The following is a 17,544-nucleotide window of genomic DNA, read 5'->3' as shown; positions in this document are numbered from 1 at the left end:
TGTACTCCAGATGTGAGCCATGAAGAACAAATGACTCTAATTATTAGGTGTGTGAATATATCGGGGAATGTTCCAAGGGTAGAGGAGTTCTTCCTAGAGTTTTTGAAGGTTGATGACACATCAGGATTGGGTCTTTTTAATGAATTAAAGAGTGCATTTGTCTCTCTTGGTTTGAATACTGATGATGTGAGAGGTCAATGGTGTGATAATGGTTCAAATATGAAGGGGAAACACCAAGGTGTTTAAACGCGCTTGCTTGAAATTAATCCAAGAGCACTATATATGCCGTGTGCATGTCATAGTTTGAATCTTACTCTTTGTGATATGGAAAAATCTTGTAGGTAAACTATTATTTCTTTTATATGTTATATATTATTTTCATATAATATGTCATTATTTGGGATCTTACTATTTGTGATATTTGAAATCTTGCAGGCAAGCTATTTCTTTTTTTTTGGCATTATCCAACATATATACACCATGTTTGCAAAATCTACCAAAAGGTGGAAGATTTTGGTTGATAATGTCCCAGGATTGACAGTTAAGTCATGGTCTAATACTCACTGGGAAAGCCGAATAAAAAGTGTTCAAGCTATCAGATTCCAAACTCCTCAAATAAGATCAGCTTTAATAGCGCTAAAGAAGGCTTCAACTGATGACCCAATGTCAGTTAGTGAATGTCAATCTTTGGTGAGTGCACTTGAGAATTTTGAATTTATAGTTGGTTTGGTTATCTGGCACAATATTTTATTCTCTATAAATAAGGTTAGCAAGAAGTTGTAATCTAAAATTGTGAGTATAGATGCTACTCTCAAACACATTGAAGGTGTCATATCATATTTTAAGAAGTATAGAGATGAAGGGTTTCACTTCTAGTATGGATATAGCAAAAAACATTGCATCTGAATTGGATATAGAGCCAATATTTCCTACAAAACGTCAACGAAAGAGAAAGAAATATTTTGATGAACAAGATGACCAAGACGAGGAAATACAACAGTCTGTTGTGGACTATTTTAGAAGAGAGTACTTTCTAGTTATGATTGATTCTGCAATTGCTTCATTGACCAGTAGATTTGAGTGGATGATAGCATTTGATAATGTTTTTGGGTTCTTGTTCAACTCAGAAAATTTGAAATCCTTGGATGAAGCTGGTCTTTGGTTGCGCTGCAAGATTTTTGTGGAAAATTTTTCTCATGATAACTCATCCGATGTTGAGATCATTGATTTTTTTTCAGAATTAAAGGTGTTGCAAGTGACTTTGCCAGATTCTTTGATGTCAGCGCCAGAGATTCTGAAGTTTGTTATGGATGCAGATTGCTATCCAAATATTTCAGTTGCCTATCGAATTCTTTTAACTGTACCTATGACTGTAGCTTCGGCCGAAAGAAGTTTCTCAAAATTGAAGTTGTTGAAGAACTATTTGAGATCAAGTTAGCACAACGGAACATCCATAAACCATAGCAAAAAAAATTAAATAAATAAATGGTACCGTTAGCTAATCCGATGCACCTAATTTAGTTCATATTCATATTAACAAGTTAGCACAAAAGTGAACAACCTATACTCCAATGTCAATCTGCAAAAGAAATACAAGTAGACAGTAATACCAATCGTTTTGGATGGCACCCAGGAATCGATTTTCATATGGTGGAAGCAGCTTGGACACGATGGCAACGTAGAAGAAACACACGAACAATGTGATCCCAAAAGCAATGAACGCCGACCCGATCAGCTCATCTCTAGCAAAATGCATCCCTGTATTCCCAATCTTTTGGTCTCTGATGTGCAGACCGGCAGGGGCAGACCCAATAAATCCTGAAAAAAATATCGGAGTTAGTAGCTACCATAGTTGTATAATTGAGTCAGATACGTTGTTTTTGGGTGCTCGGTTTCGCACAGTAGAAAGGGAAAGAAAGGGGGGGGGGGGGGGGGGCATGCCCCCGGTGGGTGCTCGTAGCCGACAAAGACCTGCCGTAGGGCGGCAGCGACGAAGAGGTGGACGCGGAGGCGGGACATAGTCCGCTGCCGTGGGCCGGACCCGGATGTGGCGTTGGTGTGGTAGGGGGAGGCGGCGGCGGTTGCCGAGGCTGGAGGAAGGAGGACACAGAGGCGTTGGCCAGCAGCGCGGCCGCCTCTGCCGGTCGTGGTCGCCGCCAGCGCCCTTGTCCGTCGCGTCCAGACCCTAGGTGAAGGCCGTCAGCGTGTCCTCGGCGATGTCGCGTCCAGGGTTGCGATCGACGCTGGCGATGTGGCCAGCCGGTAGTAGCCGTGGGCGGCTAGCAGGAATCCTCGGCTAGCGCTAGCGGCCTCATTGGCGGCGTCGGCGTCGGCGTCGTCCTTGGCGCGTTGTTTTTTTTCTTTTTTTTAGCCAGTGATATCAGGATTCGATCGTGGGTAGTTTTGCGGTGGACGCGGTTGACGCGCCTTGAAGCCTTATGATCGGATTTGATACACGTAACCATGGTCGCAGGATTGCGTCGAGGGGTGTTTATTAGCCCTTAATTTGAATGAAGACATTTTTATGGGTGTAATTTTTTTAGCGCACTATGGTTGGTTGTCTCGGCGGGAGACGTATATTTGGCTGGATCTAAAATAATTTGAATTGATCCCTAAAGAGGTGTAAAGGACTTTTTCCATTCCGAAAAACTGGCGCGCCAAACATTCAGCCCATCGAGCCCTAAACCACCACTGAATGAATAAAGGGAGCCCGTAATAATTCACGAGCAGGCCGAGGCCCAACAGGCAACAGCGCGTCCAGAGCCCTCTCCAGCCGGCTCGGAGCAATCGATCCACCAGCCAATCTTTGATCACCCAACCGGTCTCCTCTCCTCGTGCTCGAACTCGAACCCAAACCAACAACCATCTCCTCGGCGGCTCCTCCCCGCCTCTCCCTACCACCATGGCGGCCGTCGCGCCTCCGCCCGACAACCTGGACCCGCCGCCGGCCACTCCCCCAGCCGCCGCTCCTGCCGCCACGCTCACCCCGCCTCCCGCCGCCACCTCCACCCCGCCAAACCCCTCGACGTCCGCCCCCCCGGCGCCTAGCCCAAACCCTAACCTGCCCCCCGCCCCCGCTTCCACGCCTCCGGCGGCAGTCGCGCCGCCGATGCCCCCAGCTCCGGTCTCCTTCGCCGCCATCTTCCGCCCGCTAGGTGCCCCGGCGCCACCGCCGCCGCACCAGGTCCTGCAGTACGGCGCGGTGCCGCCGAACCCGGGTTACCCGATGCAGCCGCCGGGCGTCCCCGTCGTTATGCCTCCGGGCGCCGTGCGGCCGCCGGCCATGTACGGGCCGCCCCAGCCGGGAGCATACATGCCGCAGCAGGGCGCTGCGGTGCCCCATCCCGGTGGGTCCTTGATCTCCAAACTCCGTTAACCTCTGCGACACCGCGACTTGGTATTAGTTAGTTAGTTAACGATGACGAATCTATGCCTCGCCCACTATTTTGTATCCGGTGTTGTTTCTCAATTCTGAACCTTCAAGGTGTACATACCATGAGCTGCGATGTTGAGGATCTATTTGTGGGTTTCGGGAGAATTGAGAGGATTTGTGCAATGGACCTGGGAAGGGTGTTGGTTAGCGTTTAGAGGTGTGGTGCTAGTGCTTTAGAGTTAGAGAAACTGGGATCCGCTCGCTTGATAACGATGACCGGATATTTCTCTGCTACAGCGGTGGTCGTGCCAGCCATTACTCCCCACAGCGAGAGGTGCCGGCTCATGTTTGATTCTGCAGCTCTAACTGAAGCTCTAGATCATTTGCTCCCTCACTGAGTGTGGTATGCCGAATGTTTGAATTTGAACTGGTTTTGTTTACATTGTCTAATTGATTCACATGCTTTAGCTCGTCTCACTGCTTAATTAGGCTCAGTTTCTTTATGTACTTAGATGCTTCAGCTCTGGGTTGTTCCAAAAACTTGCTAAGGTATCATGATTTTCTGCCGTTTAATTTTCATATGCCGGCTATATCTTTTTGTTCTGCCTTCATATACATTTCGTTGTTGATAAGAAGAGTAGATTAGTGACATATTTGTCTGAGCTCTTATTACCTGAGTAGTGCATTGCAATGGTGTGAGCTATACCAAGTTTCTCAAATAACCAATACAAGTATGTTATCCTGTCCTTGAGGTTGAGAGGTAAGGCCAGCTTTGCTTAGCTCCCTTTTCATTTGAGCAAGATATTGCTTCTGTCGATGTTCACTCTGGAATTCTGAACTGGCAAGATATTGCTTATCTATTCAGTTAGCTCTTATTTGTTTATGGCTTTCGGTATCTTCTGTTTACTACATTCTCTGATTCTATGTGTTATGAGGTATCTTGTGTTTTACTTGGTGGGTATACCTACTAATGTGGTTGCATAGGTGTCATTTGTCTGTCTCTGCAGGAATGCCTCGTTATCCTGCACTGTATCCTATGGTTCGTCCAGGTTTTGTTCCACGTCCAATGCCGCCGCCTGGTGTCGTGGCAATTCAACGACCACCAATAATTTCTGGGATCAGGGCTATTCCTCCTTTGGTAGCCCCAAGTGCCCGGCCACCTACTCCAGCTGTTACGCTGGCTGATAAACCGCCAACTGCAGTTTATGTTGGCAAGATTGCCCCAACAGTAGACAATGATTTCCTTCTTTCACTTCTTCGGGTATGTCTTCTTTTCTCCTATATGTTTTTAGTTGTATGTATGGAAGGGTTGATTTTTTTCCCCTTTTATCAGTACCATTTCTATTTGTAATTTAGTAGGTAACTCTACTGTAGAAAAGTCTGTCTAATGTTGGACCATGTTCAGCTTTGTGGACCTGTCAAGAGTTGGAAGCGTGCCCAAGATCCAAGTAATGGAAAACCTAAAGGTTTTGGGTTTTGTGAATTTGAATCTGCTGAAGGCATCCTTCGTGCGACACGGCTTCTCAACAAATTGAGCATTGATGGTCAGGAACTGGTGGTATGTATCATTGCCTCTGTCTTCGGTCTCAACTTTATTGGTGAAAAAAATGTGTGTTAGCATTTAGTTTTTTTTTTGGAAGAGCTGGGCGTGACATGGGAAGTGACAACTGTTTGCAAGTACTCCCTCCGTTCCGTTTTATCTGGCGCCAACATTAGTATTCCACATACCAAGAACAACTTAATCCAGCTTTGTTTTCTATATTTAGTGGAGCCGTTATCAATTGCATGCAGCAAAGGGAGGAGAAGCAGGCCAATGGAATTACAGATCAATTATGCATGCACGCATGCATGGAGTGGGAAAAGCGAAAAAACGCTGCGCAACTGCTGCATACCATTTAATAGGAGTGCATGTTATGGTGCTACGCCAGATAAAACGGCCATTCTCAGAAACTAGCTTACGCCAGATAAAACGGAATGGAGGGAGTAGTTGTTTAGCTTGCATATTCAATATCTGTTGCCAAAATTAGTAATAGTCTCTCATCATGTCATGATCATGTTGTGGTTTCTTTTGGATTGGTTCAGGGGGCAACTGAGATACCAAAGTTCGGGGTGAAAATGGATCGGAATGGATAGTGCATTCATCATATTTGTTTCCAGATTTAAAAACGAATACTAATACAGTTTCGCATATCATCGGATACCGACACCAATCAAATGTTATACAAATGCTCATTGCTTTAGTACTATACGTAAGCCTAGAAGTTTTCCGTAATATAGTACTATACGAATGCTCATTGAGTTAACCTTTCTTCATCCTGTCGATGCAATGTTAATTTTCTGTAGGTTCTTAAACTAATGATAATTCTATATAATGCATCTGTTCCATTTTCTATACCAGATTAATATAAATGATGCTACCAAGGAGTACCTGAAGAAACATGTTGAGGAAAAGAAGAGAGCACAAGAGAAGGCAAAAGAAACAGAAGATGCAAGCGGTGATGGAACTACAGCTGTTGCTGACAATGAATCATCAAAACCTGTCCCTGATGAATCGGATAAGGAGACAGGAGATGCTGGAGATAAGGACAATGAAGAGAACACTAAGAAATTTGGGATTGTTACTGATGAAGACTTTCAAGCTGATAAAGACGTCGCAGAAAAAATAAGCAATATGATTGAGGAGTGGTTAAAGACTAGACCGCCACCCCCACCTCCGCCTCCACCAGCTCAACCATCTGCTGATAGCTCTGGCGTAGATAAGGCAAAAAATGGTACTGGGTCCTCTTAATTATGGTTACTTCATTTTGCCCAATAATAGCATTTTTTTTCTTTAATATATTTTATTGCAATTGCAGATTCTAATGATAAGAATAATGCTGACACTGATAAAAGGGCAGTTAATGATACTGAAAGATCTGAAACTGCCTCTCCTGATAGGAGGAAGGATAGAGAGCATGATAAGGATAAAAGGGACAAAGACCTTGAAAGGCATGATCGTGAACGGGAACGTGAAAGAGTACGGAGGGATAGAGATAAGGATCACAAGCATAGAGAAGCTGATAGGCTATACAGGGATCGCCTTAAGGAGTGGGAATCTAGGGAGAGAGAGAAAGAATATCAGAGATATAGTGAAAAGGAGAAAGAAAGAGACAGAGAACATAACCGCAGAAGGGAGATCCTGAAGCAGGAAGATGATAGTGATGAAGAGGATAATAGGAAAAGGAAGCGAAGGAGTAGTAGCTCACTTGAAGATAGGAAAAGGAGGAGGCAACGTGAAAAGGAAGAAGATTTGGCAGATAAAATAAGGGAGGAAGAGGAAATTGCAGAAGCAAGGAGGAGGGCTGTAGAGTTGCAACGGCAAGCAGATGAAACAGCTGCAGCGGCGGCTGCAGCTGCTGAAGAGTCTGCTACACTTATGGAGGTTGATGGTGGTGACGAAAAGGAAACAGATGCACAAAATAAGCCGGCTGTTGTGGAGGCTGATAACATCCTGAGCTTTGCTAATGGTGTTGGTGCTGGTAAGTGTGAATGTGTTTTCTGAGTCTTATCACATTTCCATGTTCCAGTTTTATCCTTTTCTTTTTTTCTCATTGGCCAGGTGGACTTGGTAAGGAAAATAATGGTGAAGAAACAAGCATGGCACCTGGTCAATTCGCTGATACCAAGCAAAACAGCAATGCCCCAGCAAAAAAATTGGGTTTTGGTTTGATAGGCTTGGGCAAAAGGACATCTGTTCCATCAGTTTTTGCTGAAGAGGATGACGAAAATAATGTTGATAAAAGCATAAGACCTCTAGTACCTATCGATTACTCCAATGAAGAATTACAAGCTGTACAGGCTAATTCTTCTACTGGGGCAAATGTCGCAGCAGCTGCCGAGTTTGCCAAGCGCATCTCAGTTTCTAACTCAAAGGAAGAGAAGGCTGACGCCGAGAAGGATAGGAATAGGAGATCCAGTGAAGGTCGTCCTAGTGATGAGCGAAGAGAGAAGCTACATGATCGCGAGAAGGATAAGCCCAAGTCAGAGAACAAGAAGATTCTGGATGCAAAGCAATTAATTGATATGATCCCAAGGACAAAGGAAGAGCTTTTTGCCTATGATATAAACTGGGCGATATATGACAAGGTGAAATCAAATTCATTAACTTGCATTATTTTTAACTTGGAAGCTGAATAGTGTTGTGTTCTTTCATCTGTTCTCAAGCATTTTTTTTTCACTACTTAGCACATGCTTTTTTTTTGTGTGTTTTTAATCTTCCTTTGTGTTGGGGTAATTAATCAAATAACAGCAGGTGCTGTTTCGATGAGTTTCTGGTTTGCATAGATTTGTAAACCACCCTAAAACATGTGGTCGCGATCCAGTTGTCTTCATTCTGCCCATGATTCATGACCAATTGATTAAGTATTAGCTGTTAAGTTACCATGGAAGTTGAAACACATATTTTTTGTTTCTCGCCCCTTGTATGTGTTATTATACAATTTATCTTGTTGCGCATGTATCCCTTTTGATTCTATTGACGTTATGATTTGTTCTTTCTTGGTGCAGCATGAGTTGCACGAGAGAATGAGGCCTTGGATTTCAAAAAAGATTATTGAGTTTCTTGGCGAGGAGGAATCAACTTTGGTGGACTATATTGTTTCCTGCACCAAAGACCACGTTCAGGCAGAAAAGATGCTAGACCTCCTACAGTCGATTTTGGATGTTGAGGCTGAGATGTTTGTCCTCAAGATGTGGAGGATGCTGATATTCGAGATCAAGAAAGTCGAATCTGGACTATCAGGAAGAGCAAAGTCATGAAGCTAAGCCTGTTGCCTTGTATGACCTCTGATTTACATTACTCATCAACTGTGATCACGCTTGTAAGGTCATACTGTGCTACAAGCATCAAAAACCATTTTTAGTGACGCTGAGTTGATGGTTTTGATTTTACTCTTCCCTTGTAGAAATGTATACGAGAATCCATGAGATACTGTGCGTAATTTTTTTGATAGATTGCATAAATGTGTTTGGCGACGTTCACATGCGTCAACAGCCTACTTATGCTTAACTTGTTCTCTGGTGAACGGCGAAGAATGTCAATGCTGGCAGTAGCCACAAGTAATCCCTAGTCATACATTGTGTGTGTGTGTGTGTGCAAACTCTCTTAGAAGATGTTCATATTTCAGTTTTGCTTACCTACTGTAGCAGTATCGTGGAGCTCTTCGTAGTTGCTGCTGTGCAATAAATTTGTAGTTTCTTGCTCCTCTACTTATGGCTCATTTTCTTGCGTTGTCTTTTGAGCTTGTCTCTAAGCATGTGTTTTGGTTTGGACACAACTAGTGTCGGGATATTCCATTCCTCCTCACTATAGTCACTCCGAGTCTAGACGTATGTATGATGAATTGATGACAGTCCATCCTAGAATCATTCCATAAAGAATCAAGACGTGGAACTATATCGAACACACCTCGAGTCTAGGTAGAACTAATTAGGGAATATTTGGATACCATGAGCTAATTGTTAGTTAGCTAATTCTAGTTCAATTAGCTCTAGTGCAGGTGCATCCAAATAAGAGGGATAATAGGTGGATAGCCAAATTTCTGACCAGTTGTTAGCCAACTATAGTAAATTTAGGCTAATTTTTAGCCTAACTAGTAACCCATGTGTATCAAATATGCTCTTAGCGAAACTTCCTAAATAGTCTAGTAGCAACTACAATTTCTTCTTCGTACAATACAGGTTTGTTCACTGCACAATCAATTAATTAGTGAGCTATATTTTATTTTGAGAATTGCACAGTGCAACAAAGACCTCCACAACATGCACGCACACTCATCCTATGATATTTTCTTCTATATATTTTTCTTGAGGGTGTCCTTTCTTTCGTTTTAAATATAGAAAAATGTCTTCTCAGATTAATGTAGACCTAAAATCATTGGGTGATATTGTGTCTTAGCCCATGAAGTTTTCTTGTCGGCCCGGCCCATCACTCCCAACCTGGTTCGTCGCGCAAGTTGCCTCGTGTCTCCTCTCCTCCCTCCGCAGCACCTCGCCGCCGCGCGGCCGACATTGATAAAGCCCTAAACGGCTAAACCCACATTCTCCTCTCTTCTCTCCTCCGTCCCTACTTCCCACCCATGGCTCGCTTAACCCCAGCCAAGTCCAAATCAACCAGGAAGCCCAAGCCCTCCTCCTCACCCTCCATGGGCGCCGCGGCGGAGCCGGACGCGATGTCGCGGCGGCGGCCGAAGCGCGAGAAGTCGGCGGGCGGCGGCGGCGGCAGCAAGAAGTCCAAGTCGGGCGGGAGCAAGAAGGCCAAGTCGGGCGGGTTCGAGTCGATGGGGCTCTGCGAGGAGGTGTACCGCGGGGTGCGCCACAAGGGGTACCGCGTGCCCACGCCGATCCAGCGCAAGACCATGCCGCTCATCCTCGCGGGCGTCGACGTCGCTGCCATGGCCCGCACGGGCTCCGGGAAGACCGCCGCGTTCCTGGTGCCCATGCTGCAGCGCCTCCGCCGCCGCGACCCGAGCGCCGGCGTCCGCGCGCTCATCCTCTCCCCTACCCGCGACCTCGCGATGCAGACGCTCAAGTTCTGCAACCAGCTCGGCAAGTTCACAGGTGCGCGGTACCCCTTGCGCCCGTAGCCATGCCATGTGCCGTTCTGCACGCTCTCAGCTTTGTACATGTAGCCATCATGATGTGAGTTGTGTTGTTTTACCAATTGAGATTTTCTATATGGCACTCTCGTGGTGCAATGGTGAGACCAGGTCGCGGGTTCGAAGCAGCCTCTCCGCAGATTTTGCGGGGGAAGGCTTGCCTCGGTTTTTCCCTTCCCCAGACGCCACTCATGTGGGAGCCTCCGGCACTGGGTCTGCCCTGCCCACTCTCGAGATGCATAATTCAGCGGCTTATATTGGGCTGCTTTACTTGAGATAGCACAGCCTAGCATTTTGGGTATATTGTTTTGTTTGTGCCCTTTTTGCAATGTTGGGCATCAATTTTTATGTTTTCAGGGTTGCGCCTTCTCAGCTCGAAATGTTTCATTAATGTGGAGTAGTGACTTTGTTTCTTCCCCTCATTTTGTAGACCTAAGAACCAGCATAATTGTTGGTGGAGATAGCATGGAGAGTCAGTTTGAGGACCTGTCAGAGTGTCCTGATATCATAATTGCCACGCCAGGCAGGCTCATGCACCATTTGAATGATGTCAAGGACATGACTCTTCGATCAGTGGAATATGTTGTGTTTGATGAAGCAGATTCCTTATTCAGCATGGGGTTCGCCAAACATTTGCACGATATTCTGAAGAAGCTAAGTGATACAAGACAAACATTGCTCTTCAGTGCCACTTTGCCGAGTGCCCTTGCAGAGTTTGCAAAAGCTGGTCTGCGTGATCCACACATTGTGAGGCTCGACTTGGACAAAAAGATCAGTCCTGATCTCAGGCTTGTGTTCTTCACACTGCGCCAGGAAGAGAAGCTTGCTGCCTTACTGTATTTGGTCAGGGAGCGCATCAGCTCCGAGGAGCAGACAATGATTTTTGTTTCAACCAAGCATCATGTGGAGTTCTTGAATATTTTGTTCAGAGAAGAGGGTTTAGAACCTTCCCTATCCTATGGTGCTATGGATCAGGAAGCTCGTATGATTCATATTTCAAAATTCAGGGCAAGGAAGACCATGCTACTTATTGTGACAGATGTTGCTGCGAGGGGCTTGGATATTCCATTGCTGGATAATGTAGTGAACTGGGACTTTCCTGCAAAGCCTAAGTTATTTGTTCATAGAGTTGGTCGAGTGGCTAGACAAGGTAGAAGTGGAACAGCTTATACATTTGTAACTTCAGAGGACATGCCATATTTGTTGGACCTACATCTTTTCCTTTCAAGGCCTCTTAGACCTGCTCCAACAGAGGAGGAAATCCTAAAAGACATGGACGGTATAAATATGAAAATCGATGAAGCTATTGCAAATGGGGAATCAGTGTATGGGCGATTTCCTCAAACCGTCCTTGATCTTGCCTCTGATGGATTAAAAGAAGTTATTAGTGGATGTACAGAGTTGATAGCATTAGAAAAGCCATGTGCTAATGCTTTCCGGTTGTATCTCAAGACTCGTGCTATGCCTTCAAAAGAATCTATCAAAAGGGTAAAAGATTTGCCTCGTGAGGGTCTTCATCCAATTTTCAGGGATGTTGTCCGGTCAGATGAGCTTTCAGCTCTTGCATTCTCAGAACGCCTGAAATCATTTCGGTAGTTACAGCAGCTCAAAAAACTTGTGTTTCTTGTATTTGTTCAATATGTGTCATCTAATGGAGGAGCTTCTTTAACCTAAATCTATTTCCAGGCCAAAGCAGACTATTTTAGAGGCTGAAGGTGAAGCTGCTAAAGCACGAAATTCTAAGGTAACACAAACCTCTTTTTTTTGGTTCCTTCTCTGGTATCATATTCTTAGCCTATTCCCCTGCATCTGCAGCAAGCAGTCGCTACACAGAATCACTAAATGCTGATCCATGCTGAAAAAATGATGATTCTGATTCACAGTATGCCAGAAAAAGCATTATTGTTACTGTTTTCATCTTCGCATGTTTGTAGGGTTCTAATCAATGGCTAGATGTGATGAAGAAGAAACGAGAAGTTCATGAGGGGATTATAAATTTAGTTCACCAAAAGAGTTCTGAGGATCCAAGGCCAGCGGTAATTTCCACTCTGAAAAGTTATTCTTGTTTGTTCTATGAACCCTAGCAATTTGCTGACAACCATCTGGATATGCAGTACTGGCAAACCTTATTATCTGGACACCATTTAAGGCATTGTGGCCTTTGCTCGACTAGATTATCAGCTCACGGCAAACATATTTGAAATGCTGGTTTGACAATTGACAATAATATTCAGTTAGAGGGTCGAGTACTTAATATCTATAATTGAACCTTACAGGATGCACTTTGGCATGCTTTATCATATAAAAAGCTAAATGGGATAATCAATTATTCCAGTCAAGGTGTTTACAGTCTACAATAAATTAACAGAGTAATGGAAGAATGCATTTCTTCAAAAGCTGGTCAGCATGCTGTCATTCACTCATTTGCATTGACTCAGGGTTCCTAAGACTAAGATTTAACTGTTTCCTTTCTTGTTTAAGAAATAATTAATTTAGATAGGTCATAGGTAGGCCTCTGTATTAGTTGGGGTTGTCATTGTTTAGGAAGGAAATAAACAGCGTAGAATAAGTTGTACTTATATCTTATGTCCTCTTTACCTGGACATGCAACATCTCCTCCTTCCATCCTCTCACTCTCAGTGGTATTAACCCCGTAATCTTGTTTTTCAGCATGTGTTACAGTGTTCTGCATATGTGCTTAAGCATAGTTTCTAATACGCTTCAATGTTTTTTACATATACAATTAGCAGACCGGCAAGCAATGTCTGTCTGTTGATTTATTTGCATCCTTTATTCATCTCTCTAAGATGGTATCTCTAGTTTGGCTATTCGAAGTTAGTACAATGAAGAATGTCAGTGGACAACAATTAGTCTAATATGTTAGGTATGTGCCAACTGGATCCATATTTAAAGAGCTTGCTAATTGTTATGAATTAGTGACTATTCAACAAAATATTATAGAAAACTTTATTGTCAAAGTTCCACTTCGCGCAGACAAACTATGCTCCTATAGAAATGAACGGAGGGGGTACTCTTTTTGTTTATCTGCCAGTACTATATTAAAAATGGTTCTTTGATAATTTGCTTTGCACTCTCTTATTTTCATGCAGGTTGAAGAGGTGGATGACATTTCAAATTGGGAGAAAAAAGGTCTTCAACTTTTTACTAAATTATGTTGTGAAAAACTAATACTCTTTTCTTGTCTTCAATTTTGTCTGCTTTATTGTGAGCTCTGAAAGTATTTCTGGAGCTTCTGTATCATCCTCACTATCATATTGATTATACTCTTCGGTCATTTTGCCCATTCCAGAAGTTTGTGGCAAGAAACGGAAGTTACAGAGCTTTAGAGATGAGGACTACTACATAAGTTCAGTACCTCAAAACCAAGTATGCCTCGTACACCCTGCTTAAAGAATTACTCTTATGCAACTTCAACTGTACTAGAAATGTTGATCCAGTTCTGAACTTATAGTTGTAGTGTCTCAGCCTAACATTGAGTGATGTATTCTTTTTTGCCTCCTTCAGCATTTGGAAGCTGGGTTGACAGTGAGGGACAATGAGGGATTTGTTGAAAATAGGTATGCACTATATGATTGCCATTTTGAAGTTTGAGTGATTCATTTCCATGATATAGCAATTCCACAAAATGCCACTGATGAGTGTTTCCACTAGGGGAAGTAATGTTTGTTTGAAGTACAAGTCATATTACACTTCGAAAATGTGATTATGATTCTTCAGTGGATTGGTTTGTTGTTTAAATTGTTCATTGACATGTGCAATGTGTTCCTCTGGGGACCTGTTTATTGTTGCTTTGCTGTTTTATGTTGGTTATGTTTTAAACTGTCGTGAAAAGGGGGTTTTGAAAGCATTCCTTTTGGCAATCTTATTAAAAAAAAGGGGCGTACCCAATGCAGAGAGCTCCCGCTCTATGCGGGGTCTGGGGAAGGGTGTCAGTGGCAAGCCTTACCCTCGCCTGTGCAATGCGAGGAGACCGCGACTCGAACCCGGGACCTTCCGGTCACAGGCGGTAAGACTCTACCGCTTGCACCAGGCCCGCCCTTCTTTGGCAATCTTATTACAGTTTGGAAAATCGTTGAATCCAAGTTTTTGATGTGTCTACTTTTATCTCGCTTTCTCATGGATTGTTTCTTTAGTAGCTGTCAGTAATTTCTGTGGTGGGATGCAACAGTATGACTGTGTCTCCTGTTGTAAACGGATGAAATAACTGTTGGCAAGCACAAAATAATTGAAACTGTTCCACCAAGAAAGATTATCAGTCGACAGCAAGCCTATTGTTAATTGATCTTCCCATGTCCAGCCTATCAAACATATGCATCATTCAACAGTGCAGTAAACCTAATGCTGTGTAGGATCTGACATGCTCTTTATATGTTGTTGATGAAGACAGTACTTTGGATGTCAATGTTATTAGTTTATTCATGAATTCAAGTGCGGAGTCTCATCCCCCTTTTGCTTAAGACAAGGTTACTAATGTCATGCAGATTGGATGCGGCTGTTCTTGATTTAGTTGATGATGAAGCTTCTGGTATGCAAGCACAGAAAACTCGATATCACTGGATGAAGGTATATACTTTCGTAGTGACATATTGATATGTTAGACATATGGCATACTCATTAACATGCTTATTCTACTACTGCAGAACAAATTTGTCAAGTTGAATGCAGGGGATCGTGTCACTGCTACAGGAAAGGTAATCTCCTGGATGCTATGCGCTCAATAACGTTTTAAAATACTCCCCATACCAAATTATAAGACGTTTTGGCTTTTCTAGTTACATAGTTTTTACTTTGTATCTAGACATTGTAATCTAAATGCATGGCCAAAGGTATGTATCTAGAGAAGCTAAAATGTCTTATAATTTGGAATGGAGGGAGCAGCAGACTTGAATAAATTGACTAGCACAAGCTGCGTTTGAGTATCATTCATTTTGTATTTAGTGTGGTTCCCATTTGCTAGATTTTATGTTGTACCAGTTGAAATTTTGAATATCCTGGACCTTGTGAACAAATGGAAACATTGATTGTACTTTAAAAATACATATTGGGTTTGTTATAAACTATGCAAATTCGAATGTTATGCTCACTCAGAAATATAGAATTCACTAGTGGGTAATAGGCCCTCTGGAAGTAACATTGTTCACTTAATGCTATTTTTTGTTGTTTTTTTCTGGTAACAAGTTTTATGTCTTAAAGGTGGATTGAGATCTCTCTTACTAGCTCAGTGCTTCATGTTAAATACCGAGCATATTAGTATTTAGTACGCCGATATGGTATGTTCAGCATATATGTCTGAAAGATCAAATAGTTTAACTTCACAATTCTGAAAAAACCTTTCCTAACTTATGTTAGATTAAAACGGAAGGTGGTGCAAAGATAAAGGCATCGGCTACAGGGATGTATAAGAGATGGCAGCAGAGGACACATAAATCAGTCAATATTGGTGGGAAATCTGGCAACTTTGCAGAAGAGGGCACATCCAGTTCAGGTAACACTATTTCTGATTTTGTGTTGTAACCGTTGCCTTTTCTGATTTTATTTACTCTCGCAAGTTGCAATTCAGTCCTGATACGTTTTTTAAGCTTACTGTTTTTACTTTTTTATTTTCCAGTCTCTATAGATTTGGCATGAAAACATATTATCTGTTTTTTTTTTCTGACAATAGAAGTCCATTAAATGTTTCTGAAGGTTTGCTCAGTTGAGTGAATTAATTGTTGCCCTGTGCACTGCCTTAGTTCTCTTTTACAAGTGTGTTAGCATGGTTTGTTTCAGCTGAGTACTTTAATAGCACTGAACCTTGGTATGATGAGATGTATATAGAACACTGTCTGATGGATGCAACCTCTGTGCAGGCGGTTATCAGAGAGGCAACAAGAAGCATTTCGCGGGCCATGGCCGCAGGTCTATACCAAATGCCAACGTGCCTTCTGAAATAAGGAACCCCGAGCAAATGCAGAAGAGCAGGCAGCAGAAGGCAATGGAAATCACGCGGTTGAAGAACAAATCCGCGAAGGACGGCAAATTCCAGAACAAGTTCCAGAAGAACAGGCGGCCCGATGGGAACGGGAAAGGGAGGGGTAGCGGGAAAGGGACCGGAAAAGGGTTCAGCAAAGGGGCTGGTGGCAAAGGAGGGAAAGGTAAGGGCAAGGTGAAAGGGAAGGGCGGGAGGTGATTGATGCTCTTCGGTATTCAGATTTGTTGCAGAAGCATAGATGTTTTCGAAGCAGAATGGTGGTCTAAGATGATGGAGCGACACCACCTTTGCTGCTCACAGTTTTGTTTATTTGTGGCGGTGGGGGGAAATAAGCAAGACCATAGCGTGATAACTACTACTACTATGCAGTGTGTTGATGTGGATAGGGATCAGTGAAGAATCATGGTTCTCCTGACTCGTAAAATTCCTGTGTTTGCAAACAGACCAGCGGTTTTCTATACACGGTTGGCTAATGTCAGAGAGTGATTTTGCCCTGAAAAGTACTACTGCCCTAGGTCCTGAGTGGGGTGTCGAGCACCGTCGTTGTTGAGAATAAAGAGTTGAGAACACATGATGCCAACCGGTGTTGGTGTGGTCTCCAAAACCAAAACTATAGCGCACTGCGAGTGGTGGGTGACGCCGCACGCCGCAGCCGCTGCCGCTGCTTGCCATCTTTTGGCGTTGGCCCGTCGAATGGACGGACGCCGGCTGAGGTTCTCTGCGAAGTGACGATCCATTGCCGCCAAGCCACTCAGGCAACTTTTCCTCTTAGCAGAACGCCCTTTCTTTGTTCTTTTGAGAAAAGAAAACAAAGAGCATAGGCTAAAGATGATACTAGTCCTGTCTCATCTTCAACCATTAGCCAGCCTAGCTTGTAGCTTGGACTTGCGATGTGGTGCTTGGATCGGATTGGGTGTAGTGTAGTGTAGTGGGGGGCAGTAGTAGCTACGGCCACGAGCTATGGTTCTAGGTTAGCAAAAGAAACCTGATCGGTGGTCATACTTAGTGGATAGTGCGTGGCTTTGGAGGAATCAGGGTCACATCAGCTAGCAAAAGAAACAGATCAGATAGCATGGTGTGTGTGTGGCTACAGCTACAGCTCCAGGTGGGTGGGGCATGAGTCATGACATACACAAGCAGGCAAACATGCTCTCTCTTTTTAGTGTACAACATTTTAGCAAATTTTATCGTCTCTTTTTTCAAGTATATAATGGATTTGCTCCTCCTGAATGTTGAAGGTAGTTTTAGTTCATAGGATCAAAGATCTAACCACCTAAATATATCGTTTGTTTTAATCTTGTTATCACCTTCAAGTCATTCTCGTCTCTCCTACCTTCAAATCCTCACTCTTTTTATTTACACTTCCTTAAATGTCATCCAATCCTCACTTTCAAGTTACCTCTACTTGCCGCCAGCCTTCTACCACTGTGGTCGGCAGCACCATCAGTGGCGAAGCGTGGCTGCAAAACAAGGGGGACATTTTCAGCTAAACTGGACCTCACGTGTGCTATTGGGATGCATTTTAGTTGGATGCGGCTAAAAAA

The 17,544-nt window shown here is 43.5% G+C and overlaps 2 protein-coding genes across 8 annotated transcripts; both read left to right on the top strand.

Moving 5' to 3' along the window:
- The first annotated feature begins 2,817 nt into the window (after nucleotides 1-2,817).
- On the top strand, nucleotides 2,818-8,618 carry LOC136531051 (RNA-binding motif protein 25-like). 5 transcript variants are annotated; one of them, XM_066523769.1, is made up of 9 exons: nucleotides 3,208-3,347; nucleotides 3,671-3,776; nucleotides 3,886-3,922; nucleotides 4,381-4,634; nucleotides 4,779-4,931; nucleotides 5,772-6,144; nucleotides 6,229-6,891; nucleotides 6,972-7,498; nucleotides 7,919-8,618. In XM_066523769.1, exons 4-9 carry the CDS (start codon nucleotides 4,383-4,385, stop codon nucleotides 8,168-8,170), a joined length of 2,220 nt encoding a protein of 739 aa, XP_066379866.1. In that variant the 5' UTR covers nucleotides 3,208-3,347; nucleotides 3,671-3,776; nucleotides 3,886-3,922; nucleotides 4,381-4,382; the 3' UTR covers nucleotides 8,171-8,618. The 5 variants fall into 5 exon arrangements, with proteins under 5 accessions (XP_066379862.1, XP_066379863.1, XP_066379866.1 ...); XM_066523768.1 differs by having other exon boundaries at nucleotides 3,886-4,634; XM_066523767.1 differs by having other exon boundaries at nucleotides 3,671-3,922; nucleotides 4,358-4,634.
- Nucleotides 8,619-9,364: 746 nt separating this feature from the next.
- On the top strand, nucleotides 9,365-16,460 carry LOC136531052 (DEAD-box ATP-dependent RNA helicase 29-like). 3 transcript variants are annotated; one of them, XM_066523771.1, is made up of 11 exons: nucleotides 9,370-9,970; nucleotides 10,439-11,600; nucleotides 11,695-11,752; nucleotides 11,943-12,044; nucleotides 13,119-13,158; nucleotides 13,319-13,395; nucleotides 13,534-13,586; nucleotides 14,511-14,592; nucleotides 14,670-14,720; nucleotides 15,379-15,514; nucleotides 15,879-16,460. In XM_066523771.1, exons 1-11 carry the CDS (start codon nucleotides 9,490-9,492, stop codon nucleotides 16,196-16,198), a joined length of 2,562 nt encoding a protein of 853 aa, XP_066379868.1. In that variant the 5' UTR covers nucleotides 9,370-9,489; the 3' UTR covers nucleotides 16,199-16,460. The 3 variants fall into 3 exon arrangements, with proteins under 3 accessions (XP_066379870.1, XP_066379869.1, XP_066379868.1); XM_066523773.1 differs by lacking the exons at nucleotides 14,670-14,720; nucleotides 15,379-15,514; nucleotides 15,879-16,460 and adding an exon at nucleotides 13,923-14,035 and having other exon boundaries at nucleotides 9,365-9,970; XM_066523772.1 differs by lacking the exons at nucleotides 14,670-14,720; nucleotides 15,379-15,514; nucleotides 15,879-16,460 and adding an exon at nucleotides 13,906-14,035 and having other exon boundaries at nucleotides 9,365-9,970.
- Nucleotides 16,461-17,544: the final 1,084 nt, after the last annotated feature.

Source organism: Miscanthus floridulus, unplaced genomic scaffold, assembly GCF_019320115.1.
Source record: "Miscanthus floridulus cultivar M001 unplaced genomic scaffold, ASM1932011v1 fs_267_3_4, whole genome shotgun sequence".
Classification (NCBI taxonomy): domain Eukaryota; kingdom Viridiplantae; phylum Streptophyta; class Magnoliopsida; order Poales; family Poaceae; genus Miscanthus; species Miscanthus floridulus.
Note: the sequence above shows the minus strand (reverse complement) of the source record. Positions and strands in the feature narration are given on the sequence as shown.